Source organism: Ovis canadensis, chromosome 14 (genome assembly GCF_042477335.2).
Source record: "Ovis canadensis isolate MfBH-ARS-UI-01 breed Bighorn chromosome 14, ARS-UI_OviCan_v2, whole genome shotgun sequence".
Classification (NCBI taxonomy): Eukaryota; Metazoa; Chordata; class Mammalia; order Artiodactyla; family Bovidae; genus Ovis; species Ovis canadensis.
The window spans coordinates 64,520,473-64,545,378 of record NC_091258.1 but is presented as its reverse complement, the minus strand read 5'-3'; the positions used below and the strand labels follow the sequence as shown (position 1 = coordinate 64,545,378).

At 48.7% G+C, this 24,906-nt stretch overlaps 1 protein-coding gene and 1 long non-coding RNA gene across 6 annotated transcripts in view; one reads left to right on the top strand and one right to left on the bottom strand.

Moving 5' to 3' along the window:
- The window catches only part of LOC138418944 (uncharacterized), a 90,884-nt gene extending 83,459 nt beyond the window's left edge, over positions 1 to 7,425 (bottom strand). Inside the window, exon 1 of one of the 2 annotated variants that reach the window (XR_011248802.1) lies at positions 7,249 to 7,425. This is a non-coding gene — a long non-coding RNA (uncharacterized lncRNA). The remainder of the gene's footprint in view (positions 1 to 7,248) is intronic. The other variant, XR_011248801.1, reaches the window with a different exon arrangement.
- Positions 7,426 to 8,089: 664 nt separating this feature from the next.
- LOC138418920 (cell adhesion molecule CEACAM21-like) lies at positions 8,090 to 24,649 on the top strand. 4 transcript variants are annotated; one of them, XM_069550921.1, is made up of 9 exons: positions 8,153 to 8,362; positions 9,242 to 9,601; positions 11,987 to 12,265; positions 21,700 to 21,811; positions 22,989 to 23,017; positions 23,336 to 23,367; positions 23,480 to 23,562; positions 23,986 to 24,027; positions 24,271 to 24,649. In XM_069550921.1, the coding sequence occupies exons 1-9, from the start codon at positions 8,299 to 8,301 to the stop codon at positions 24,275 to 24,277; spliced, it is 1,008 nt and encodes a 335-aa protein (XP_069407022.1). In that variant the 5' UTR covers positions 8,153 to 8,298; the 3' UTR covers positions 24,278 to 24,649. The 4 variants fall into 4 exon arrangements, with proteins under 4 accessions (XP_069407023.1, XP_069407022.1, XP_069407021.1 ...); XM_069550922.1 differs by lacking the exon at positions 23,480 to 23,562 and having other exon boundaries at positions 8,090 to 8,362; XM_069550920.1 differs by lacking the exon at positions 23,336 to 23,367 and having other exon boundaries at positions 23,402 to 23,562.
- Positions 24,650 to 24,906: the final 257 nt, after the last annotated feature.

Sequence of the window (24,906 nt, the reverse complement as noted above, 5' to 3'; positions counted from 1 at the left end):
AACTTAACTTCTTACCTGGTGCGTACGCACAAATATCAAATGCGGCTCGGCAGGCATGGAAAAAACTTCCTAGCTCCAGTACTAAGACAGATCTTTCAAAAGTCCGACAGGGACCTGATCAGCCTTATCAGGACTTCGTGGCACGGCTCTTAGATACTATAGGTAAGATAATGTCAGATGAAAAGGCTGGGATGGTAATAGCAAAACAACTGGATTTTGAAAACGCTAACTCTGCCTGTCAAGCTGCTTTACGACCTTATCGAAAAAAGGGAGATCTGTCCGACTTTATTCGCATTTGTGCTGACATTGGACCCTCCTACATGCAAGGCATTGCTATGGCAGCAGCATTACAAGGAAAAAGCATTAAAGAGGTACTTTTTCAGCAGCAAGCCCGGAACAAGAAAGGACTTCAAAAGTCAGGTAATTCGGGTTGCTTTGTTTGTGGCCAACCTGGCCATCGGGCTGCAGTATGCCCCCCAAAACAACAAAGCCCTGTTAACACTCCTAATTTGTGCCCACGATGTAAAAAAGGAAAGCACTGGGCCCGGGATTGTCGTTCTAAAATGGATGTTCAAGGTAATCCTTTACCCCCGGTTTCGGGAAACTGGGTGAGGGGCCAGCCCCTGGCCCCGAAACAATGTTATGGGGCAACACTGCAGGTTCCAAAAGAACTATTGCAGACCTCTGTCGAGCCACAAGAGGCAGCGCGGGATTGGACCTCTGTGCCACCTCCTACACAGTATTAACACCCGAGATGGGGGTTCAAACCCTTGCCACAGGAGTGTTTGGGCCTTTACCTCCAGGTACAGCTGGACTGCTTTTGGGGCGCAGCAGCGCGTCTTTAAAGGGAATACTTATCCATCCTGGTGTGATTGACTCTGATTATACAGGAGAGATAAAAATATTAGCCTCCGCTCCTAACAAAATTATTGTAATCAATGCAGGACAACGTATAGCTCAACTCCTTTTAGTTCCATTAGTTATACAAGGAAGAACAATTAACTGAGACCGTCAAGACAAAGGTTTCGGGTCCTCTGACGCCTATTGGGTGCAAAATGTTACCGAGGCACGACCAGAACTTGAGCTACGCATTAATGCTGGTGCAGGAACAGCTGAGACTTGGGCATATTGAACCCTCTACCTCTGCGTGGAATTCCCCAATTTTTGTTATTAAAAAGAAGTCTGGAAAATGGAGATTGCTACAAGTCCTTCGTAAGGTAAATGAAACAATGATGCATATGGGAGCCCTACAACCTGGGTTGCCCACTCCTTCTGCTATACCTGATAAATCCTATATCATTATTATAGATTTAAAAGATTGTTTTTACACTATTCCTCTTGCACCTCAAGATTGTAAAAGATTTGCCTTTAGTTTGCCCTCTGTTAATTTTAAAGAGCCTATGCAACGCTATCAATGGAGAGTCCTCCCACAAGGAATGACTAATAGTCCTACGTTATGTCAAAAATTTGTTGCTACAGCATTAGCTCCCGTTCGTCAGCGTTTTCCTCAGTTATATTTAGTTCATTATATGGACGATATATTACTAGCTCATGCTGACGAACATCTATTGTATCAAGCTTTTTCTATTCTAAAGAAACATTTAAGCCTTAATGGTCTTGTTATTGCTGATGAAAAAATTCAAACTCACTTTCCCTATAATTATTTGGGTTTCTCCTTATACCCTCGTGTTTATAACACCCAATTGGTACAATTACAGACTGATCATTTAAAAACTCTAAATGACTTTCAAAAACTTCTAGGAGACATTAATTGGATACGCCCTTATTTAAAATTACCCACTTATACCCTGCAACCATTATTTGATATCCTTAAAGGTGACTCTGACCCTGCGTCACCCCGAACACTTTCTTTAGAAGGACGATCAGCCTTACAATCAATAGAAGAAGCTATTAGACAACAACAGGTTACTTATTGTGATTACCAGCGATCATGGGGTTTGTATATACTTCCTACCCCTCGAGCACCTACAGGGGTTCTCTATCAAGATAAACCTTTGCGATGGATATATCTGTCTGCTACTCCAACTAAACATCTGCTCCCTTACTATGAGCTTGTTGCAAAAATTGTAGCAAAGGGACGTCACGAGGCCATCCAGTATTTTGGTATGGAACCTCCTTTCATTTGTGTTCCTTATGCTTTAGAACAACAAGATTGGCTTTTTCAATTTTCAGATAATTGGTCTATAGCTTTCGCAAATTACCCGGGACGGATTACTCATCATTATCCTTCTGATAAATTGTTACAATTTGCTAGCTCTCATGCCTTTACTTTTCCAAAAATAGTTCGCCGACAACCTATTCCCGAAGCAACACTTATATTTACAGATGGATCTTCTAATGGAACTGCAGCTTTAATTATTAACCATCAAACCTACTATGCACATACCAATTTCTCTTCTGCTCAGGTCGTGGAATTATTTGCAGTCCATCAAGCATTGCTGACTGTACCCACTTCCTTCAATTTATTTACAGACAGCTCCTATGTGGTCGGTGCCTTACAAATGATTGAAACTGTTCCAATTATCGGCACAACTTCTCCTGAAGTTCTTAACTTATTTACATTGATTCAACAGGTTCTTCACCGTCGCCAACACCCGTGTTTCTTTGGGCATATTCGTGCACATTCCACCCTTCCTGGTGCCCTCGTACAAGGCAATCACACTGCGGATGTTCTTACTAAACAAGTGTTTTTTCAATCAGCTATCGATGCAGCCCGAAAATCTCATAACTTACATCACCAAAATAGTCATTCTTTACGGTTACAATTTAAGATTTCCCATGAAGCTGCACGGCAAATTGTTAAATCTTGCTCTACCTGTCCTCAATTCTTTGTTCTTCCTCAATATGGTGTCAACCCTCGAGGCTTACGCCCTAATCATCTCTGGCAAACAGATGTCACTCACATTCCTCAATTTGGGCGTCTTAAATATGTTCATGTCTCTATCGACACCTTTTTCCCATTTTCTCATGGCCTCCCTTCACACTGGAGAATCAACTCGTCACTGTATTCAACATTTGCTCTTTTGCTTTTCTATTTCAGGAATCCCACACACCCTTAAAACAGATAATGGACCCAGTTATACTAGCCGTTCTTTTCAACGTTTTTGCCTTTCTTTCCAAATTCATCATAAAACAAGAATTCCTTATAATCCGCAGGGACAAGGTATTGTGAAACGAGCCCATCAACGCCTTAAACATCAATTATTAAAACAAAAAAAGGGGAATGAACTGTATAGCCCCTCACCGCATAACGCCTTAAACCATGCTCTTTATGTTTTAAATTTTTTAACTTTAGACGCAGAAGGCAACTCAGCAGCCCAGCGTTTTTGGGGAGAACGGTCCTCATGCAAAAAACCACTTGTACGATGGAAGGATCCACTTACCAATCTGTGGTATGGGCCAGACCCTGTATTGATATGGGGACGGGGGCATGTTTGTGTTTTTCCACAGGATGCCGAAGCGCCGCGCTGGATTCCGGAAAGGCTGGTACGCGCCGTGGAGGAACTCCCTGACATATCAAATGCATCGCATGACACTGAGCGAGCCCACGAGTGAGCTGCCTACCCAGAGGCAGATTGAGGCGTTGATGCGATATGCTTGGAATGAGGCTCATGTACAACCTCCAGTGACACCTACTAACATATTGATCATGTTATTATTGTTGTTACAGCGTATACAAAACGGGGCGGCTGCAGCTTTTTGGGCATACATTCCTGATCCGCCTATGATTCAATCATTAGGATGGGATAGAGAAATAGTACCTGTCTATGTCAACGATACAAGTCTTTTAGGAGGAAAATCAGACATTCACATTTCTCCTCAGCAAGCCAATACCTCTTTTTATGGTCTTACTACACAATATCCTATGTGCTCACTGTGGCGAAGCATAATTGCTGTGGGCGCGGTTCTGACTGTTGTGCTTATCGTAATTTGTTTAGCTCCTTGTCTTATTCGTAGCATTGTTAAAGAATTTTTATATATGAAAGTTTTGATACATAAAAACATGTTGCAGCACCGGCATCTTATGGAGCTTTTAAAAAAAAATAAAGAGAGGGGAGCTGCGGGGGACTGCCCGTGAAGGGTCAAGTCTTGGGAGCTGCTCAGCAGGTATGCAGAGCCCTAGGACATGTTCCTAAGCTCCCTGTCCTGCCACCCTCAAGAATTTTTATAGCCCTTAAGACTCCAGGATGTCCAGTTCCTGCAACATGTCCTAGAAGATAGATTATCTTATTATGTATACAATGGTAAGGGTCTGGTGATTCTCTGTACACAACTGGTGATTGTATCCTGAGATTAAAAAACAACCTTGTGAATGTCATAAGTCACGTACTTTACCCTATATATACTGCAGCACAATAAAGCAAGGTATCAGCCATTTTGGGCTGATCCTCTCAACCCCATCTTTTGTCTCTCTCTTATTTTTCTTAGCGGGGACGCTCCGTTCTCTCCCTGTGCAGGTGCGACTCTTGCTTGTGCTGGCCGCGGCACCCTGTCTTTCATAGGGACAGATTTCCTCTCACATCCCACAACTGAGGGGTCACCTAGGTCCTCTGTGCCCCTCTGTGCTCACCCTCTCTATGCCCTGGCTCAGCCCCATTTTCTCTCCCAGACACAGACAGGGCTCCAGTCAAGAGGAGACAAAGATCTGTCCCCCCATACATCTTTCACACTCTGACTGTGTGAACCCACTCAGCCCCATCCAACACCTCCCTTTACCAGGGCCTTGGCTCTGGGTCCCTGGGCACCAGGACCCCCTTCATTCAGCCTCAGAAGACTGACACCCATTGTGGCTGTGACACCTGTCCCAGAGGCATGGTTCTCAAGGGTCACCAGGAGACACCTGCAGCTGCACACAGCTGAGCTGTAGGTGTGTAGGGGCGCCTTCATCCCTCCCCTCTCTCCCTGGGGTCAGTGGGCATAACTGACCGCCTCGCAATGCTAACCGCTTCGCCCAGATCCATTCTGATCCTCTAGGCAGAGCGGTACCAGTAAAAGCAGACACTAAGTGGGCTGCAACACCCATGTGCCAACCCAGACCTCATATCTACACTGGGGGCAGACACGCATGTAACACCTCTGCTCATCCATCGAGCCTCCAAGTTCAGTCGCAAGTTCAAAGCTTCAGCCAGGATAACCTCCTTCCTGTTCTTGCTCGTGTAGGCAACTGCCAACCATTGTGTTGCCAGGGGCACCCTCCCTCCCCTTCCCTATCTGCCCAAACCTACCTTAAAGTCCATCTGACTGTCCAAATCTGTTAGCCATCTGCTTCCCAGGGATGCCTTCCATGACCCCAGTCCAGCTGAGACCCCATTACAGACTCTGGATGCACAAGACCTTCCCCTCCGTGGTCCTTCCCTCCATTACAATTAGCTCATTAATTCCAGGACTTTCTCTGAGTGTCTGCCTCCCCATCACAAGTCAAGTGTGTTCGCCCAGGACCCAAGTCTATCCTATTCTCTGGAGTCCAGAGTGCAACCCAGGGCTGACATGTCACACATCCTCAATAAATACTCTTTAAATAGATAAGGGAATGTACCTAACAGATGCCAGACCCCCCACCCCACACCCAGTGTGACACTGAGGGGTAAGAGAATATTCCTTATGGACGCAGGGGCCCTGGCATCAGACTGGGAGGAGACCTGTAAGTGCCCACAGCTGCTCCAGGGTGGGACGTTATTCCTCCTGGAGTCAGCAGGGAGGACAGGGGCCTCTTAACTGTGATGAGTCAGAGCTCTGCTCATTCCCAGATAGTCACACCTGCTCCCGTCTCTACTTGGGAAAGTCTAGTAGTCTCCCTGGAGGGTCAGAGCCAGCAGTCCGAGTCCTTCCCCTTCTCACGGAGACCTGACCTGGCTCAGACTCCCAATCCTCCATCCCAAGGGAGTCCCCCTGGGGACGGGGGAGCCCCAGCGTGAACTCACGAGAATCTGGGTGCAGCTTCTTATCCCAAGGCCCCTGATCTGTGGGGACACCTGGGTCTCGTCCCTGAAGACATCTCAGCCTCCCCAGGCATCTGGGGGAAGTTGGGAACTTCCGGAGCAGGGTGGAAGAGGGGAGCCCAGCTTCTGCAGTTGCTCCATCTCAGAGGGGCTGGGGTCCCATGGGGGTCTCTCCTCCCCTGACAGAGGAGCCTGTGTGACGGAGTCTCCAGGTGGAGCTGCCCAGGTCCTGGCACTGTGGGGAGGCCAAGAACAGACCACTGATGGGGACACAGATGGCTTGAGGGCAGCTGCAGTGCTGTGAGAGGGGCAAGAACAGGGCCTTCTGGGGTCCAGCCCACAGGCTGCCACCCTCTCCCCAGAGCCCCAGAGACTCCCCCGCAGCCCTTCCTTTGAAGTCTCAGTGACTGAGAGCTCCTCCTGAGCACATGTCCACCTGGATGGACGGTTCTCCTAACACAGGGTAATGCCCATCCACTCCCTGGGCTCAACCTGTGCTGGGATGGAGTCAGGAAGCCTGGGGACTCACAGTGACCTGGACCCCGGATAACAGCCCCTCAATCTGGAGGTCAGCGCCCACCTCTGCCCAGGGCACAGAGCCATCTCACACCCTTTGGCCTTGGCACCCCTGTGTAGCCACTTACATTGTCCCCAGCTCTGCTCATGACCTCCAGGGGGCACCATTGGGCTACCCAGACAACACACAGCAAATTAACAGGTGAACTTTGCTTTGCCTAAGGAGGTGGGGAAGGAGCCTCATTTCCATCCCTCCCTCTAAACAGCGGTCTCCAACCTTAAGGGCACCAGGGACCGGTTTCATGGAAGACAAATGCGAAGTGGTGGAGATGGTTTGGGGATAATTCAAGTGTGTTACAATTATTGTGCACTTATATCTGTTATTATTCCATCAGCTTCACTTCAGATCATCAGGCATTAGACCCCAGGGGACCCCTCCTCTAACAGACTCTCAGGGCCGCTCCTATATGCCCACACTATCCTACCCAGCCTTCTAGGGGCCTAATGGGCACCCATGCCAGCTCCCATCCCTGCCTGCAACCACCCCTGGGGAAGATCACAGTGACCACAGAAAAGTCAGCCAGGGTGACAGAGGAGCCCGTATAATGGTAAAGAGGACCTGGACAGTTTCTGAACCAAGGCTCAGGCAACAGACACACAGAGGAAGAGGCTCCCGGAACTTGACCCAAGGACCAGGGAGCCCAGAGGCAGCCCACCCTCAGCACCAGGTCCCTCTCTTCCCAGGACACACAGGAAAACTTTCCCTTCTCACCTGAGAACTGCAGCTCCTCCTGACACCCGGTTCTGGGTCTCTGTCCCTGAAAACAGACTCCAGGCTGGTGACACTCAAAAGTGGAGGTCAGGTCCCCTACCATCATCACTCATGTGACCGCTTTCTCTCCTCCAGAGTCAGTGTGTCCTTCCTGCAGGGAGTAAACGCAATCTTCTCAGATATTTGAAAACAGGAAGACCCTAGCATCGAGCTGGGTTTCGGTCTCACAGGAACAATTACCAGCAATTTTTGGAAACCCCTGGGTCTGTGTGTGGTGCTGAGACGCCAGACCAAACCACAGCAGAGGCCAACACTGGGGTGGGTGGGGCAGCCTAACCGCTGTTCTGGGGTCTCAGCCAGGCTGGTCAAGCACATGACCTGTGCATCTGCTAAAACAGCATTTCTAAGGTGTCACCTGGGGGTTCGCAGTCTTCACGAAGCTCCACAGGTGATTCCCACGCACCGTGGGGAGGACGTCCCTGTGACAAGCGTTCCTGATGCACCCCCACCCCCAGGCTCCTCCTCTGAAGGGAAAAGCCAGAGGGGGATGACAGAGGGCTCTGAGGAAGGCTGAGTGTGCATCTGATCCAGAGCAGTGGGGACCCTGAACCCAGACACTCCAAGGTTGTACTTTTCCAGGCAAGGTTGTGTGGGTGTATAGGAGTGTATATGCAGGTGTCTGTGTGTAGGAGTGTGTGTAGGTATGTGTGTGTAGGTATGTGTGTGTTTAGGTGTGTGTGTGTAGGGGTGTGTGTGTGTGTGTGCCTCTAGAAGGCAGAGGACTCAGCAGAGTTCAGGAAATAGAAATACAGAGGGAGGGGGACCACTAGGGAGGGAAGGAGGAGAAGGGAGGCAAGGAGAGAGGCAGAGGGCGGGGCCTGGGCAGAGACCCCGCCCCCGGGCCACGTGACCCAGCGAAGTACTCCTGCCCGGAGGCAGGCCCAGCACAGACTGGGAAGGACAGCAGAGCTCACGCAAGGACTGCAGGGCTTGTGAGCATATCTGGAGAGGAAGTTCTCCTCACAGAGGGACACAGCAGACGCAGGCACCATGGAGCCCCCGTCAGGCTCTGCAAGCAGGCGGCATGTGCCCTGGAGCAGGCTCCTGCTGGCAGGTGAGAGGGGACAGTTTTCAGGGAGGGGGCGGAGACTGGAGAATGAGAGCCTGGCTGGTCCCTGGGGGAGACAGGGCTCTGAGAGGAGACAGGGGCCTTCTGTTCAGACCTGAGGGCAGAGGGCAGCGGACTGGGGATGGAGGGGGCTCAGCCACAGGGGACTCTGCATGAGCTAGAGCTGGCGAGGGACGGGAAGACTCAACTGCTGTAGGTTTTACGAGTTATTCTTCACTGACCAGTTTGTTGATAATGATGACAATAATAACAGTTTATTATCTCACTACAGAAAAAGACACGACCAGTACAGTAAACACTGTCCTTACCCGGCACCCTTAGAAACTAACAAATAAAACCAGCTGTGGAATTCCTGGGAACTCTCCTTCCTTCATCCCCAGGTACTAATGTCTGGAGCCTGGTCCAGGCCCTGCGTTTCAAGCAGGATCAGACAAGCCCCTGCCCTCACAGAGCCCGCGCTCTGTGGGGAGGAAGACAGACAAGCAGAGAGATGGAGAGTGTGCTGGTGGGTGCTACAGGCGTCACACAGGAACCGGAGCGGGGAAGGGTCAGCAGTGAGCACACAGGGCCTTTACAGCAGCTGGTCGTTGTGGGGGTCATCTCCTGAGAGGCCCTGAGTGTGAGCAGGCGTGTGAGGGCAGCAAGGGGGTGAGCCAGGGACAGCTGGGGAAGCAGAGGAAAAAAGCCCAGAGGGCTGAAGTGACTGGGGGTCATGCTGCTGACCTTGACCACACACGCACATACATGCACACACACCCACACTAAGGCTGAGGGATGAAGAGACCAGCTCAAGACCCAGGGCACCATTTTCACATCCCCCACACAGGTCACAATATTAACCGATTTCTCTCTTTTCCCTCCTAGTCTCACTCTTAACTTTCTGGACCCCACCCACCACTGCCCAGCCTACTATTGAAACGGTGCCCCCCCTTGCTGCAGAAGGGTCCAATGTTCTTCTACTTGCCCACAACGTGTCAGAGAATCCTCTAGGCTATGCCTGGCACAGAGGAGAAAGGGTAGACTACGCCCAGCTAATTGCATCGTATAGGGTAGATACTAATGCAACTACCAATGGGCCTGTGTACAGCAGACGGGAGACACTTTACCCTAACGGAACCCTGCTGATCCGGAACGTCACCCAGAGAGACACAGGACCCTACACCCTGCTCATTACAAAGAATGATTTACAGACAGAAACACTAACTGGACACCTCCACATACACCGTGAGTGCTTCTCTGACCTCGGGGTGTTTGGCAGGCGGGGGCGGGGATGGAGTGTTGCGGTTGAATTCTGTTCACACTCGCAGGACTGACAGCCCAGGAAGTTGCCCCCATCCCCCTCTGCATTATGTCTCCTGTTGGGGTTTGAACATTCAGTGCAGGACACACCCTGTGGGGACAAACTCCAAAGGGTCAGAAATGCTTCCAGGAAGGGCTTCCAGGCCCTGCAGACACTGTGCAGAGAGAAGGATGGGCTGATGGAGGGACTCAGCAGAGGGACAGCACTCTCAGTCCAGCCCCCTGGCCCCTCCCCGTGACCAGGACCCTGAGGAAGACCCTGCAGGACTCAGGGAAGACTCTGGCCTGAGGGCCCCAGGGATCCTCACAGAGAAGCTCAGCCCCAGGAAGCCCCTCCCAGACCTTGTCCCAGGGCTCCTGCCTCCAGTGACACCGGGAAGCCTGTGCCAAATCCTGAGGCTCCCAAGGTGGTCACAGCCAGGGCTCATCCCTGAGAGCCACATCCGTGCAGGGGCACAGCCTGCTCCTACTCCTGAGACTTGGCATGGGGAGCACACAGGTACAAGGTCCCCAGGAATCAACCAAATGCCCTGGGGGACTTGGAGACGCCAGAGAAATCTCAGCACCCCCAGAGAGGAACAGAGGAAGGAAGACACTCCTGGCAGCTCCTCGACCCCAGGGTGCGACCCAGGGAGCTCTCTCCCGAGGCTGGTTGATGAAACCAGGATAGATGCCAGGTGGTCTCTGAATCCCACCCAGGTCTGTCCACCACTAAACGCTGCTGCACAATCGACCCCCGAGGAAGCCTGTGCTTGTCCCAGACATAGAGCAGGTGGCCTCACACTCTCTGAGCTCAGGTCCCCATGCATTCATCTTGCCATACACAAGCATGCCTTATTCTTCAAAGACTCTCTCTGGCTGAGAGGCGAAGGATGCCAGTTTTGTTGAAAGATGCTGTTAGAGGAGCTAAAGGTATAAAGAAAGTGAGAGTGTTAGTCGTTCAGTCGTGTCCTACTCTTTCCTACCCCATGGACTGTATGTAGCCCACCAGGCTACTCTCTCCATGGAATTCTCCAGGTAAGAATGCTGACTGGGTATCAATTCCCATCTCCAGGGGATCTTCCTGACCCAGGGATTGAACCCAGGTCTCCTGCACTGGCAGACAGATTCTTTACTGTCTGAGCCACCAGGGAAACTCAGGGGTGTGTACTCTCTGTTATTCCCACTGTGGTGCTACCCACACCCATCATCACCAGCAGCAACTCCAACCCTGGGAGCACGAGGACACTGTGGTGTTAACGTGGAGCTGAGACTCAGAACACCTCCTACATGTGGTGGATCAACAGTCAGAGCCTCCCCAAGAGCACCAGGCTGGAACTGTCCGAGGACACGAGGACTCTCACAGTAGTCGCCGTGACAAGGAATGACAGAGGACCCTATGTGTGTGAAGCCCGGAACCCAGCGAGTGTCAGCCGCAGTGACCCATTCACCCTGGATGCCCTCTGTTTTTGTGTGGTCCAGGCTGACCTGCTGAATCTACAGTGCCTGAGGCCGGGCCATATCCATCCCTCTCAGGTCCGAGTATATGGGCCATCACCCCTGGACACCAAAACTGGCCATGACTTCCTGTCCCAGGCAAGTCCAGGCAGGTCCACTTTGAATGAAGCCAGGGAGGGGACGGGCTGCTCTGTGTTGGTGGCTGAGGATCACCAGAATATGATGGGAGAAACAAATTAACGTCAGACTCACAATGAGTGAGCATGAAGGGTAATGATTGCAAATTTTTCAGACAAGCATGTGAACAGCTCAGAAGGACCCAGGGGTCCCAGTACAGACCAGGAACTTCTGTTCCCTCTGATTGCACCACGTGTGGCTTTCTGCTCTTTGCTCCAAATGGTCCGGACACCCCACCACTTCCCCCTAGACTCCTCTGACCATCCAGAGGGGAACCTCAAGCTCTCCTGCCACACAGCCTCTTACCCAGCCACACAGCGCTCCCAGCTTGTCAGTGTGAGGCCCCGGCAATGCGCTCAGGCTCTCTATCCCCAATCACAACATGTACTCTCAGGTCCTGCACTCCCTGTCTGGCCTGGATAGCACCACAGTCAGAAAATCAAGGTTCCCAGGGCTGATAGCACAGAGCTGTCCAGTACTAGAGTGTTGTCCCAACAACCAGACAAGGGTCCCCCTGGCGTGATCTGGGGGTCAGAGGAGATGTGCATTCGTCTCTTTCCCGTTGTCACCTGAACAAAGACCCAGGGCCTTCCTCACAGTGACCTTTACAGAGGTCACTGGGCCCCGAGACTGCGGAGGGAGCAAGGCCCAGGCCCCTGACCCACTCTCATCAGTCACCCCTCTCTCTCTCCACAGCCCCGGTGGCACGGCCCTCCCTCCAAGCCAGCAACACCGCAGTCACAGAACACGAGGGCCCCGTGATCCTGACCTGCCTCGCAGATGAGACTGGGGTCTCCATACGCTGGTTCTTCAAAGGCCAGAGTCTCCTCCTTGCAGAGAGGATGACACTGTCCTCAGACAACAGCACCCTCACCATAGACCCCGTCAGCAGAGAGGACACCGGGGATTATCAGTGTGAGGCCTCCAACAGGGGCAGCTCCAGCAGAAGCAACCCCCTCAGGCTGCGTGTGACCTGTGAGTGACCACTATCATCGCCTTCCGTCTTAGTCGTTCAGTGGTGTCCGACTCTTTGTGACACCACAGGCTTGAGCTCACTAGACTACTCTGTCCATGGGATTTCCCAGGCAAGAACCCTGGAGTGGGGTGCCATTTGCTACTCCAGGGGATCATCCTGACCCAAGGATCGAACCCGTGTCTACTGCACTGCAGGCGCTCTTCCCGTATAGGCCACCAGGGAAGCCCATTTTAACCTGGATAACCTTCCTTTATTAATTCCACCAACAATTAGCCTATCATCTCATTTCCTCCACTTCAAGCAATTGGAACGTGTGCTGTCTCTCCCCTCCTCACCCCCTGATTTCTCGTTGCCAAGACCGCTGGAAGCAGCACTAAAATCAGTCCCTGGGACTTCCTGGGCAGCCCAGTGGTTAAGACTCCACCTTCCACTGCAGAGGTTGCTGTGACCTCCTCGAGGGGATCTTCCCCACCCGGGACTGGGTCCCTGTGTCCTATGTCTCCTGATTGGCAGGTGGGATCATTACCACTAGTGCCTGCTGGGAAGCCCCGGTGAGTCACAAACGCTAACCCTCCTCTTCCTTAAGTGCACCGTGGGGTGTGGTGTGAACTCTATAGAGCTGTGTGAATACGCGCCCCAGTGAAGGTGGGATCACAGCAGACGCGTTCAGGCAGGAGGTGTCAGTGTGCTAGCTGGCACTGCTGTGACTGCGGGCTTGCCGGCACACTCGACTCCACGTCCCTCCCCCTGTCTTAGTTGCGCCGTCGTCTCTACAGTGGAAGTGACGCCATTTCTCCCCAGGATGGGCTGTGGTCATGTGTGGTGAGAGATGGGGGCCTTGAGGACTGTAATTTGCGCAACATAATCTACGACTGCGTGTTGTCTGTTGGCCGGTTAGGTCTCTCGTTTGCAGTGCTCTCATGGCCTCTAGTTTCTCACTGAAATTCCTTCTGACTGCTGCATCCATCATTGAAAGCTGGGTGTTGTCGTGTCACTGTTGTGACTGAGCTGTTTCTCCCCTCGATGCTGTCCATTTTGATTCACAAATCTGGTGGTGTTAGGTGCATGATGCTTATAATTGTTCAATTTCCTTGGTGAATGGAAAGTTTTCTCGATATGTAAGGTCTTACTTTGTCTCTTGTAGGCTTTTTTGATTTAGAGATTATTGTATCAGATACTCATACAGCCACCACAATTCTCTTTTTATTACTGTTTGCATAGAATATCTTTTTCCAACCTTACTTCAACCTTCTATGTCTTTGTATCTAAAGTGAGTCCCTTGAAGAGAGTATAGAGATGGGTCATAATTTTAATCCATTCTGTGATTCTCTGCCTTTAATTTGAAGGTTGAGGCTATCTGTGAGTCAAATACTTCCCGATAGCAAAGAGCTTCTGCCATCTCGCTACTTGGTATTTGTCCTATTAATTCCTCTATTTCTTCCTCTTTGGTAGTTAAGTGATTGCCAGGGTCCAGCCCCGGTGGATCCAGGGTATTCAAAGTGGGGACGGAGTCCGAGTCTGGGAAAGGACTATTTAATTAGAAATATAAAGAGATTAGGAAAGAATAGTGTAGTAGGAAAATTAGTGGAGAAAAGAGGCTGAATAACTTGGTTTATGCAGAAAACTAATAAGACCTCGAGACAAGAGGTTTGTATCATCTACGTTAGGCCACTGATGCCCACTTGAATAGAGGAGGGTGCCCTGCCTTGGGCTCCCTCTCCTGTGGATCTTAGAAGCCAGGGCAAGTAAGTAGACTTGACGAGCCTCCGCGCTTCAGATGTGAATTCAGCCGGAAAAGGGGAGAAAAGAACGACATGGGGGAGCCCAGTATCGGTGCAAGACTCACAACTTTATTTTCAAAATCAGCTTATATACCCCAAATTGTGCATAAAGAAATAATGGAATATGCAGAGTTATGCAGGGGCAGCAGTCCTGACCCTCATTGAGACCAGGCTTCCTTTTTGCATACCTTCCCATATACAAAAGATCTCAGGTGGTTTACATTATCTTCTGGCCAAGAGGCCTGTTAACATTTTTATGGCTCTCTTCCTAGATAAATGTCTCTCAACCAGAAAAACTCTTTTTTTCCTAGAAGAGTTTTTCCTTTACTTTGCATCACCCTCAAAGTACTAAATAAAGTTACATTCCTATAGAACAAAGGTGCAGTGGGTTATAACAAAGTACTTAACTCAAAGATCTAATGTTGCTAATATCAGGTCTACTACCTGTTTTTTCTATATACCAACAATATCAACAAATAAAAGATGAAAATTTGGCAGCAAGTATTGGCTCAACAAATGAAACCTTTAATCAGTCCTATTCTAATGATTTTGACTCCTCGGAAGCCCCTACATTCCTAGGATGTTTTAAGCTTCCTGTGCCTCTCCGGGTCGTGAGGCCACAAACAATCACATGCTCAGCTGCAAGAGTCCAGCAGGCAGGCTAGAAAGCCATCAGAGTGGTTTTTGGATTGAAACACTCTTATTATGCCCAGGAGATTTATTATCTAAAAAGCTCTAAATTAACTTCTTCCAGAAGAAGGTGGGGGAGAGACAGCCCCCGTTAATGTCAGAAGAGTAGGTGGAAAGCATAACACAGTAAAGCAGGCAGACTCTGGTTTTGGGGGGTGGATGCTCAGGAAATTCCAGGGGGAACCCCTGAAGCCTGATCACGCACTTGTGTTTTGTCAGGCTTCCTTCCTCATGAGCTTTGCCACGGGCGGGATTCCTCATGCTGGCTCTCGGCAAATGATTTCCTTTCTTAGGTGTCATTTTGATTCTGTCTTTCCCTTTCCACATACATTTCAGTTCTTTTCATAGGGGCTAACTTGAAGATGACAATTTATATCTTAAACATGTATCTATCTAGTTGAAATATCAACTAGATTCTATGATGTATAAGACAAACGAGGTGCTCCTACACATCTCCATCCCCCCGGTTTTATACACCTATGGTCATAAATTTCAGTCATCCTTTGCAATGTGTGTCCATTATATAGATTTATAAATATTGTTCCATGAAATACCTTTGAAATGAGAAGGAAAAACAAATGATTGCAAGAAAGACAAAAATATTGGCTTAAATGAGATAGCTGCCTTGGATCACTCTTAGCACTGTTCTTTTTTCTTTAATTAATTTTTTATTGAAGGATAATTGCTTTACAGAATTTTGTTTTCTGTCAAACCTCAACATGACTCGGCCATAGGTGTACATTTACCCCTCTCTTTGGAACCTCCCTCCCCATCCCCTCTAGGTTGATACACAGCCGAGGTCTGAGTTTCCTGAGCCATACAGCAATTTCCCATTGGCTATCTATTTTGCATATGGTAATTTAAGTTTCCATGTTACTCTTTCCATGCATCTCACCCTCTCCTCCCCTCTCCCCATGTCTATAAGTCTATTCTCTGTGTCTGTTTCTCCATTCCAGCCCTGTAAGTAAATTCTTCAGGACCATTTTTCTAGATTCCGTATATATGCGTTAGAATACGGTATTTATCTCTCTTTTTCTGACTTACTTCACTCTGTATAATAGGTTCTAGGTTCATCCACTTCATTAGAACTGACTCAAAGGCATTCCTTTTTGTGGCTGAGTATATTCCATTGTGTCTATGCACCACAATTTCTTTATCCATTCATCTGTCGAAGGACATCTAGGGTGCTTCCATGTTCTAACTCTTGTAAATACTGCTTCAGTGAACAGTGGGTTACATGTATCTTTTTCAATTTTGGTTTCCTCAGGATATGTGCCCAGCAGTGGGATTGCTGGGTCATATGGTGGTTTTATTCCTAGTGTTTTAAGGAGTCTCCATTCTGTCTTCCATAGTGGCTGTATCAATTTACATTCCCACCAACAGTACAAGAGCATTCCCTTTTCTCCACACTGTCTCCAACATTTATTGTTTATCGACTTTTTGATGATGGCCATTCTGACTGGTGTGAAGTGATATCTCATTGTAGTTTTGATTTGGATTTCTCTAAGAATGAGCCATGCTGAGCTTCTTTTCATGTGTTTGTTAGCCATCTCTATGCAACCTAGATAGCATATTCAAAAGCAGAGGCGTTACTTTGCCAACAAAGGTGCGTTTAGTCAAGGCTATGGTTTTCCAGTGGTCATGTATGGATGTGAGAGTTGAACTGTGAAGAAAGCTGAGCACCGAAGAATTGATGCTTTTGAACCGTGGTATTGGAGAAGACTCTTGAGAGTCCCTTGGACTGCAAGGAGACCCAACCAGTCCATTCTGAAGGAGATCAGCCCTGGGATTTCTTTGGAGGGAATGATGCTGAAGCTGAAACTCCAGTACTCTGGCCACCTCATGCGAAGAGTTGACTCATTGGAAAAGACTCTGATGCTGGGAGGGATTGGGGGCAGGAGGAGAAGGGGGCGACAGAGGATGAGATGGCTGGATGGCATCACTGACTCGATGGGTGTGAGTCTGAGTGAACTCTGGGAGTTGGTGATGGACAGGGAGGCCTGGAGTGCTGCGATTCATGGGGTCGAAAAGAGTCGGACACGACTCAGTGACTGAACTGACTGACTGACTGATGTCTTCTCTGGAGAAGTGTCTGTTTTAGGTCTTTTCCCCACTTTTTGATTGGGTTGGGTTTTTTTTTTTTTCTGGTATTGAGTTGTATGAGCTGCTTGTATATTTTGGAAATTAACCCTTTGTCAGTTATTTAATTTGCTATTATTTTCTCCCATTCTGAGAGTTATATTTTCTCCTTGCTTATAGTTTCCTTTGCTGTGCAAAAGCTTTTAAGTTTAATCAGGTCCCACTTGTTTACTTTTGTTTTTATTTCCAGGCTCTAGGAGGTGGGTCATAGAGGATCTTGCTTTGGTTTATGTCATCGAGTGTTCTGCCTATGTTTTCCTCTAAGAGTTTTATAGTTTCTGGTCTTATATTAAGGTCTTTAATCCATTTTGAGTTTATCTTTGTGTGTTGTGTTAGGAATTCTTCCAAGTTCATTCTTTTACCTATAGCTGTCCAGTTTTCCAGCACCATTTATTGAAGAGGCTGTCTTTGCCCATTCTATAGTCTTGCCTTCTTTGTCAAAAAAAAAAAAAAAAAAAAAAGGGTACCGATAGGTGCCAGAGTTTGTTTGGGGGCTTTCTGTCTTGTTTCATTGGCCTATGTTTCTTTCTATGTATGGTCCTGGCACACAAAAAATTGTGTGTTTTTGTGCCAGTACCATACTGTCTTGATGACTGTAGCTTTGTAGTATAATCTGAAGTCAGGAAGGTTGATTCCTCCTGCTCCATTCTTCTTTCTCAAGACTGCTTTGGCTATTTGGGGTCTTTTCTGTTTCCATATGAATTGTGAAATTTTTTTGTTCTAGTTCTGTGAAAATTGTCATTGGTAGTTTGATAGGGATCACATGGAATCTGTAGATTGCATTTGGTAGTATCATCATTTTCACAGTATTGGTTCTTCCTACCCAGGAACATGGAGTATCTCTCCATCTGTTTCTGTCCTCTTTGATTTCCTTCATTAGTGTCTTACACTTTTCTGGGTACAGTTCTTTTGTCTCCTGAGGTAAGTTTATTCCTAGATATTTAATTCTTTTTGTTGGAATGATGAATGGGATTGATTCCTTAATTTCTCTTTCTGATTTTTCAATGTTAGTTTATAGAAATGCAAGTGGTTTCTCTGTATTGATTTTTTATTTGCAACTTTGCTAAATTCATTGATTAACTCTAGTAAATTTCTGATAGTGTCTTTAGGGTTTGCTATGTACATTATCCTGTCATCTGCAAACGGTGAGAGCTTTACTTCTTCTTTTCCCATCTGTATTGTCTGTTTTAACCTCTCCTTTTTCGTTTCCAATTTTGTTGATTTGATTCTTCTCTCTTTTTTTCTTGATGAGTCTGGCTAAAGTTTGTCAATTTTGTTTATTTTCTCAAAGAAGGACCTTTTAGTTTTATTCCTCTTTACTATTATTTCTTTCATTTCTTTTTCATTTATTTCTGCTCAGATCTTGATGATTTATTTCCTTCTACTCATTTTGGGGGGGTTTGTTCTTTTTGCAGTTGTTTTAGGTGTAAAGTGAAGTAGTCTATTCAATGTTTTCCTTGTTTCTTGAGGTAGGATTGTATTGCTATTAACTTCCCTCTGAGAACTGCTTTTGGATTATGAGACTATTATGAAAACTATATGGCAATAAAATGGATAGCCTGGAAGAAATGGACAGATTCTTAGAAAAGTTCAGTCTTGGACTGAACCAGGAAAACTGGTTCAGTCTTCCTGATTCAACCAGGAAGAAATAGAAATCACAAACAACCCCATTACAAGCACTGAAATTGAAGCTGTAATCAAAAATCTCCCAAAAAAGAAAAGTCCAGGACCAAATGGCTTCACAGGAGAATTCTGTCAAACATTTAGAGAAGAGCTAATGCCTATCCTTCTAAAACGCTTTCAAAAAATTGCAGAGGAAGGAAGACTTCCAAACTCATTCTATGAGGCCACCATTATTCTGATACCAAAACCAGAAAAAGACAACACTAAAAAAGAACACTATGGGCCAATATCACTGATGGGCAGAGACGCAGAAATCCTCAACAAGATTTTAGCAAACAGAGTTCAGCAACACATCAAGAAGTTCATAAACCATGATCAGGTTGGGTTTATTCCAGTGATGCAAGGATTCTTCAATATATGCTAAGCAATCATGTGATATATCATATTAACAAATTGAAAGATAAAAACCATATGATCATCTCAATAGATGCAGAAAAAGCCTTTGACAAAATTCAGCACCCATTTATGGTGACAACTCTTCAGAAAATGGGCATAGAAGGAACCTACCTCAACATAGTAAAGGCCACATATGAGAAGCCTACAGCAAACATTATTCTCAATGGTGAAAAACTGAAAGGATTCCCCCTAAGATCAGAAACAAGACAAGGGTGTCCACTTCCAGCACTATTATTCAGCATCGATCTGGAAGTCCTAGCTACAGCAGTCAGAGAAGAGAACGAAAGAAAAGGAATCCAGATGGGAAAGGAAGTAAAGCTCTCACTGGAATGTATTTTTCCATCCTCTCACTTTCAGTCTGCCTGTCTTTAGGTCTGAAGTGGGTTTCTGGTGGACCGCGTATATATGGGTCTTGTGTTTGTATCCATTCAGCCAGTGTGTCTTTTGGTTGGGGCTGCCAGCGATCAGCTGTTTCGCTGTCCGCGTCCGTGTTCTGCGTGGTTCTGTATATTCTTCTCCGCTGGTCGGTTCCTCCTCTCCACTCTCAGCTGATGTTCTGCATGCACTTCTGTCTCTGAAGGTGTGTTCCTGATGCATCTGTGCAGAGAGACGTACTCCACGTCCCCCACCTTGGTCTTCTCCTGACCACTGTTCTTTATACATCCCTATGGCTTTGAGTTACTGTCCAGTGTTTGAACAGTCATCTTAAAGGATCCCCTTTACATTTCATATGAGGCACGTCTCCAAGGAATAAACTCCCTTGACTATTGTTTATCTAGGAAAGTCCTAATTTGAGCTTCACTGAAGAAGACTTTTTCTGGGCATTGCTTTCCTGGTTGAAATCTTCCATGTAGGACTTAATTCAGTCATCCCAATATCTTCTGGCGCCCTGGTCTCTGATGTGAAATTTGCTTTTCACCTTGTTGAAGATCCATTGTGCATGATAAGCCACTTCTCCCTTGCAATTTAATCACTTCCTCTTTCCCTCAGTATTTCAGCAGTTTGACTAAATTGTGTCACAACATCAGTATCGTGAAAGATACTTTTGTGGAGCTCTGAACCACCCTTGATAGGTAATCTCTCATCTAGCTTGAAAAGTTTTAAGCCATTAATTTTAAACATTTTTTTTCACTGCTTTCATCTCTCTCTTCTACTTTAAAAACTGCCATTCTGCATGTTTGTCCACTTGATGGAGTTCTGCATAATACTTTGCCTGGAGTCACCAGTCCCCATTTTTTTTTCCTTTCTAATCCCCAGTCTGAATAATTTCTTTTCTTTTTTCCTACACATTCATGGATTCTTTCTTCTACCTGCTCAAATGTGCTGAGGAATCACCCTTCCAAGTTATTGTTTTCACTTCTTATGCTTCAGCTCCAAATTTTCTTCAACCCTGTTTAAATAATTTAACAACGAGGAAGAAAACATCTTTCTTGAGAAGCAGGTTCTCCTTAGACCTGCCCAATATGGAGACAGCCATCCCCTCACACTGAGGACTCCAGTGCTTTAGACATGGACCTTGATTATCTAGCTAGCTGAGTCAGTCTCAGACAAGCACATTAGGAGTGGAAAACCAGAACAGAGAGGAGGCTAGTTTTGGACCCTGAGAAGGAAGGCTCATCTCTCGGAGCTCTCAGGTGGGATCAGCCAAGGAACTGGACTTGTCCTCAAGTTTGATGTCCCCTCTTCCCTCTCTAGGGCCTTCACAGGTGGGGCTAGTGGTAAAGAACCAAAGAACCTGCCTGCCAGTGCCTATCCCTGAGACTAAGAGATGCAGGTTCAGTCCCTGGGTCGGGAAGATCCCCTGGAGGAGGAAATGGCAACTCACTCCAGTATCCTTACCTGGAGAATTCCATGGACAGAGGCATCAGTCCAAGTGATTTGGAACCACAGGGGAAGGTCATGCTCTTCGGTAGTCAGTCCCTACCTCTTAGAAAGCCCATGAGCATTCCAGTCCAGGGGCAAACAGATCAGGTGACATGGGGACATGCATCCAGTGGTCAGTGAATTGATGAGCAGAGTTTACGGCTCCCTGAGAAGGCGATGCTGCCCCACACAGTCAACAGTGTCAGGACAGAGGATGCAGGATCCCCCCAGTGTAGAGTCTCCCCACCGTCAGAGTCTGCAGATGAGACCCCAACTCCCCAGCTGAGCACTCTAAGTGACCCTCAGCACCTCTACACCTTCCCTGGTGATTTCACAGGAAGTGGGTGTGTAATGAATGCAAATGATGAGAATGTGGTCTCCTTTCAGAGCCTGTACAACAATGTGTCCAATTAATTGTTCAAAACTTAGCTCATCTTGTCTTAGTTTGGGTATTATTTGTGAGAGCTGTTTGACTGTGGGCAACACACTGGATCTTGTGCCTCAGTTTCCTCATCTTAAACCTGGAGAAGAACAGCTGGATTTTAGGGCTGTTCAGAGGCTGTTCACCAGGAAGTTGATGCGATTAAAATCCTTCTCCGCGTCCCTCCACAGAGGAAAGTGAACAGGACATGGAACTGGCTACAGTGAGAGAATGGACAGTTAGAGCAAACCCAGCGTTTCAAATCTGATAAAGAGGAAACTGATGCAACCACGTGCGGTGGGAGAGTCAGGAGGACACCGTGATGACAAAACAGACAGCCACACAGGCCTCAGATCATTTCCTTCCTCATAACCAGGCCCTCTCCTGGAAGACTCCTCTTGGTGTTCCCTCCAGTGAACTCGGACCCCATTTCCCCTCTCTCTTTCTCTTCTGCTTTCAGGGAGAGAAAACAGCCGAGCCCTCGGTGTGGGGGCCATTACTGGCATCGTGATTGGGGTCCTGCTTGTGCTGACGCTGCTAGCTGTCCTGGGGTGTTTCATTTTCCTTCACAGGTACAGTGGCATTCCCAGATACTGCTCCTGCCCCAGGTTAACCCTAGTTCTAGAAGAAGGACACCCCATCCTCCAGTTTCCGGCCTGGATCTCCAGGACCTCCCCACTTCCCCACAGATATTCTCTCTCGTCCTTCAGTTCCTGCCTCACCTGGTATTGACCTGTGGGAGCTTCCTTAACACCGTCCTCATTTATTTTGTTAATTAGTCGCGAAGTTGTGTCCATCTCTTTTGCCACTCCATGGACCGGAATTTCCAGGCAGGAATACTGGAGTGGGTTGCCATTTGCTTCCCCAGGGGATCTTCCTGACCCAGGGATCGAACCCCCGTCTCCTGCATTGGCAAGCGGGTTCTTTATCTCTGAGCCACCAGGGAAGCCTCATCTATCACTTAACACAACTAAGACCCCTCCATGTCCTAGTTCCCTATATGTAGGCTGGCAGGTAGTAAGTACTCAGAAAAAGATATCTCTTCCTGTATATTTAAATCCAGCTACTCTATGAGGGGCAGTCACGGGGCCAGGGTCTGAGGGGCATCCTGACCAAGGTCACGCTTGGCCAGAGAGTGGAAGTCTGGACAGGCCATGTGGGGTCAAACGCCCCCAGCTGGCAGATGCGTTAACAACAGCCCCGGATCATGAGACAGAACATCGTGCCGGGTCAGCGGGTGGTGGGATGTCTTTACACTTCAGGTCCAGGTGATGGAGACAGAGGACAAGGCCGCTGTCACATTTCAGCAGCTCCCCGGTGAGGGCAGGGGGCCACAGCAGCGACACTGCCCTCAATGAGACCCCAGAGTCACTGGCTTCCCTTTCCTCCCCACGCACTGGCCCTGCTCTCTCCATAAGCATGATGCATCCACTCAGACAAACCTCTGGATGGATGGATGCCTTTCCCAGAGCCCTGGTCCCTTCAGTGGCCACTTCCTTCTGAACCCTATTAGCCTATGGTCCTGCCCCTCTGGACTCAGGGCAGATACGGCTTTGTAAGGACTTTCCTCAGCCTCCTTGCTGGGCCCTCCCCTCTAAGCGGCCTTGGTGGAGAAAGGAAGTGTCTAGCCCCTGCTTGGACGTGGGGATCCTCCTGTCCCATGTTTTAATACCAAAGCCTTGACCTCCCTCTACACTCCTCATAAATAAGCCTATTTTTCTTCCCTAACCCCGGCTGCCTGCACAACAGAGGGAAGTGGCCCCCAGCGTCCACCTCAGGTGAGTGTCTGTTCAGCCCAGCACAGCGGGGTGCCCCGGGCAGGCCCTGCCCTGTCTGTTCCTGCCTGCCTCCCCCAGGGTCTCTGGCCCTTTCTCTGGGGCTTCAGCACAGGGGCCCCAACTGGCTAGTCTGCTTGTCCTGTGGCTTATAATCCTGGGAGGCTCCCTTGCCCTCACTGGGGCCTGAAATTGCCAGAGTGTCTCTCCCTTGGTGGGGATCTTTCTCCCATGGTTCTCAGGAGGTAGACTCTCAGCCTCTCCTGAGAGAATGGGCTAAGCTTCCTCACATGCTTGGTGGTAACTCCTGTCTCCTCCCAGGACGTGGTCCCTCTGGCAGCTCTGTCTCCCAGGTGAGTACATCCCTTCCTTGTCTCTTCTCCCCAGCGTCCCCGATCACAGGCTCAGGGCAGCGGGACTGTCCAACCCTGACGCACTGTGCAGACCCCTTTCACTCGAGGGTAGTTGAAAGTCGCTCAGCCGTGTCCAGCCTTTGTGACCCCATGGACTGTAGACTGCCAGGCTCCTCTGTCCATGGATTTCTCCAGGCAAGAATACTGGATTGGGTTACCATTGCCTTCTCCAGGGGATCTCCCTGACCCAGGGATCGAGCCTGGGTCTCCCACATTGCAGGCAGATTCTTTGCCTTCTGAGCCACCAGGGAAGCTTGTAAGAGTAGTTAGGAGATGGCAAGACCCACCAAGCTGGGAGCTGGATCCACTTCAGGAACGTGACCACCCACCACCTTATCCAGAGGCTGCCCTGGTACCCTCACTTGACCTCAGGAGAACCTTGTAGTCGAGCCAGGAAGAGTGTGGGCACTGGATCATCAGTCAAGGGAGCCAGGCTAACAAGGGTGGGAAACAGAGCCCAGACAAGGTTTAGAGTGGGGGCTGCAGGCTTGGAGATGTCTGCTCAGGAGAAATGATTCTCCTTCCCTCTCCTCTGATGCCCGCTTTCTCCATGCCCAGGCCTCCCTACCTGATGCCAGGCCACCAGCTCCTATCTACCAGGTGAGTGTGGGGATCCAGGTTCTGGTCCCATAAGCCCAAGGGGCAGAGGAAATGCCCCCTACACACCTGGCTGTGTTTGAAGGTCCACGAAATAGCAGGAAAAATGGAAAGGGGACAAAGGGGAGGTGGGTCTGGACCAAAAACCTCTGACAAACAGACCGTGGGTGACCCGGGGCTGGGAAGCCCATGGGAAGTCATCTAAGAAGGTTACATGAGCTTAGAGGCGTTGGTTTTCTTTTGCAGGAATTAGTATGCCCGAACACAGATGTTTACTGTCATATCAGCCACAAAGCAGATGTGGGTCTTTAGTTCCTCCAGACACGTCTCCTTAACAGACTGTGGGAAAGAGCTTACCTGAGATCCAAGACCTGAGTGAGGTGAAGAGGAAGAGCCTGAGGCAGAGAACCAGCTCTGAGACCTGAGGCTATTCGGAAACCTGGGCCCAGGCTCAGGGTCGATTCCTGGAGACCCTGACAGGATGCCCTGAACCCTGATGGACCAGAACTCAGGCTGCGATTCCCACAGTTGGAGGAGGTTTCAACAGTCAAGTGACTGGGCCCGTGACCCACTGTGGACCACCAGAGAGATCTGAATAAAGAGCACTTTCCTTCTGGCTGCAAAATATAGTGCCCCTGGGTCTTGTCCAGCAAGAAATTCACCTGAATCTCTGCTCCGGTCTCTCCATGGTTCCTCAGGGAACGCATTAGCTCTAGTTACCTGACCTCCCCTTCTATTCCCTGGGGGAAAGGAAGGGGAAGATTGTGAGAATGGAGGGAGGGGGCATGCTAACAGGAAAGGAGGGTCACCAGACCCTTCGCAGCCACGTGGGCACTCGGCAGTCCTGACACTGCCCTGGGGTCCCAGACAGCTCCCAGTGCC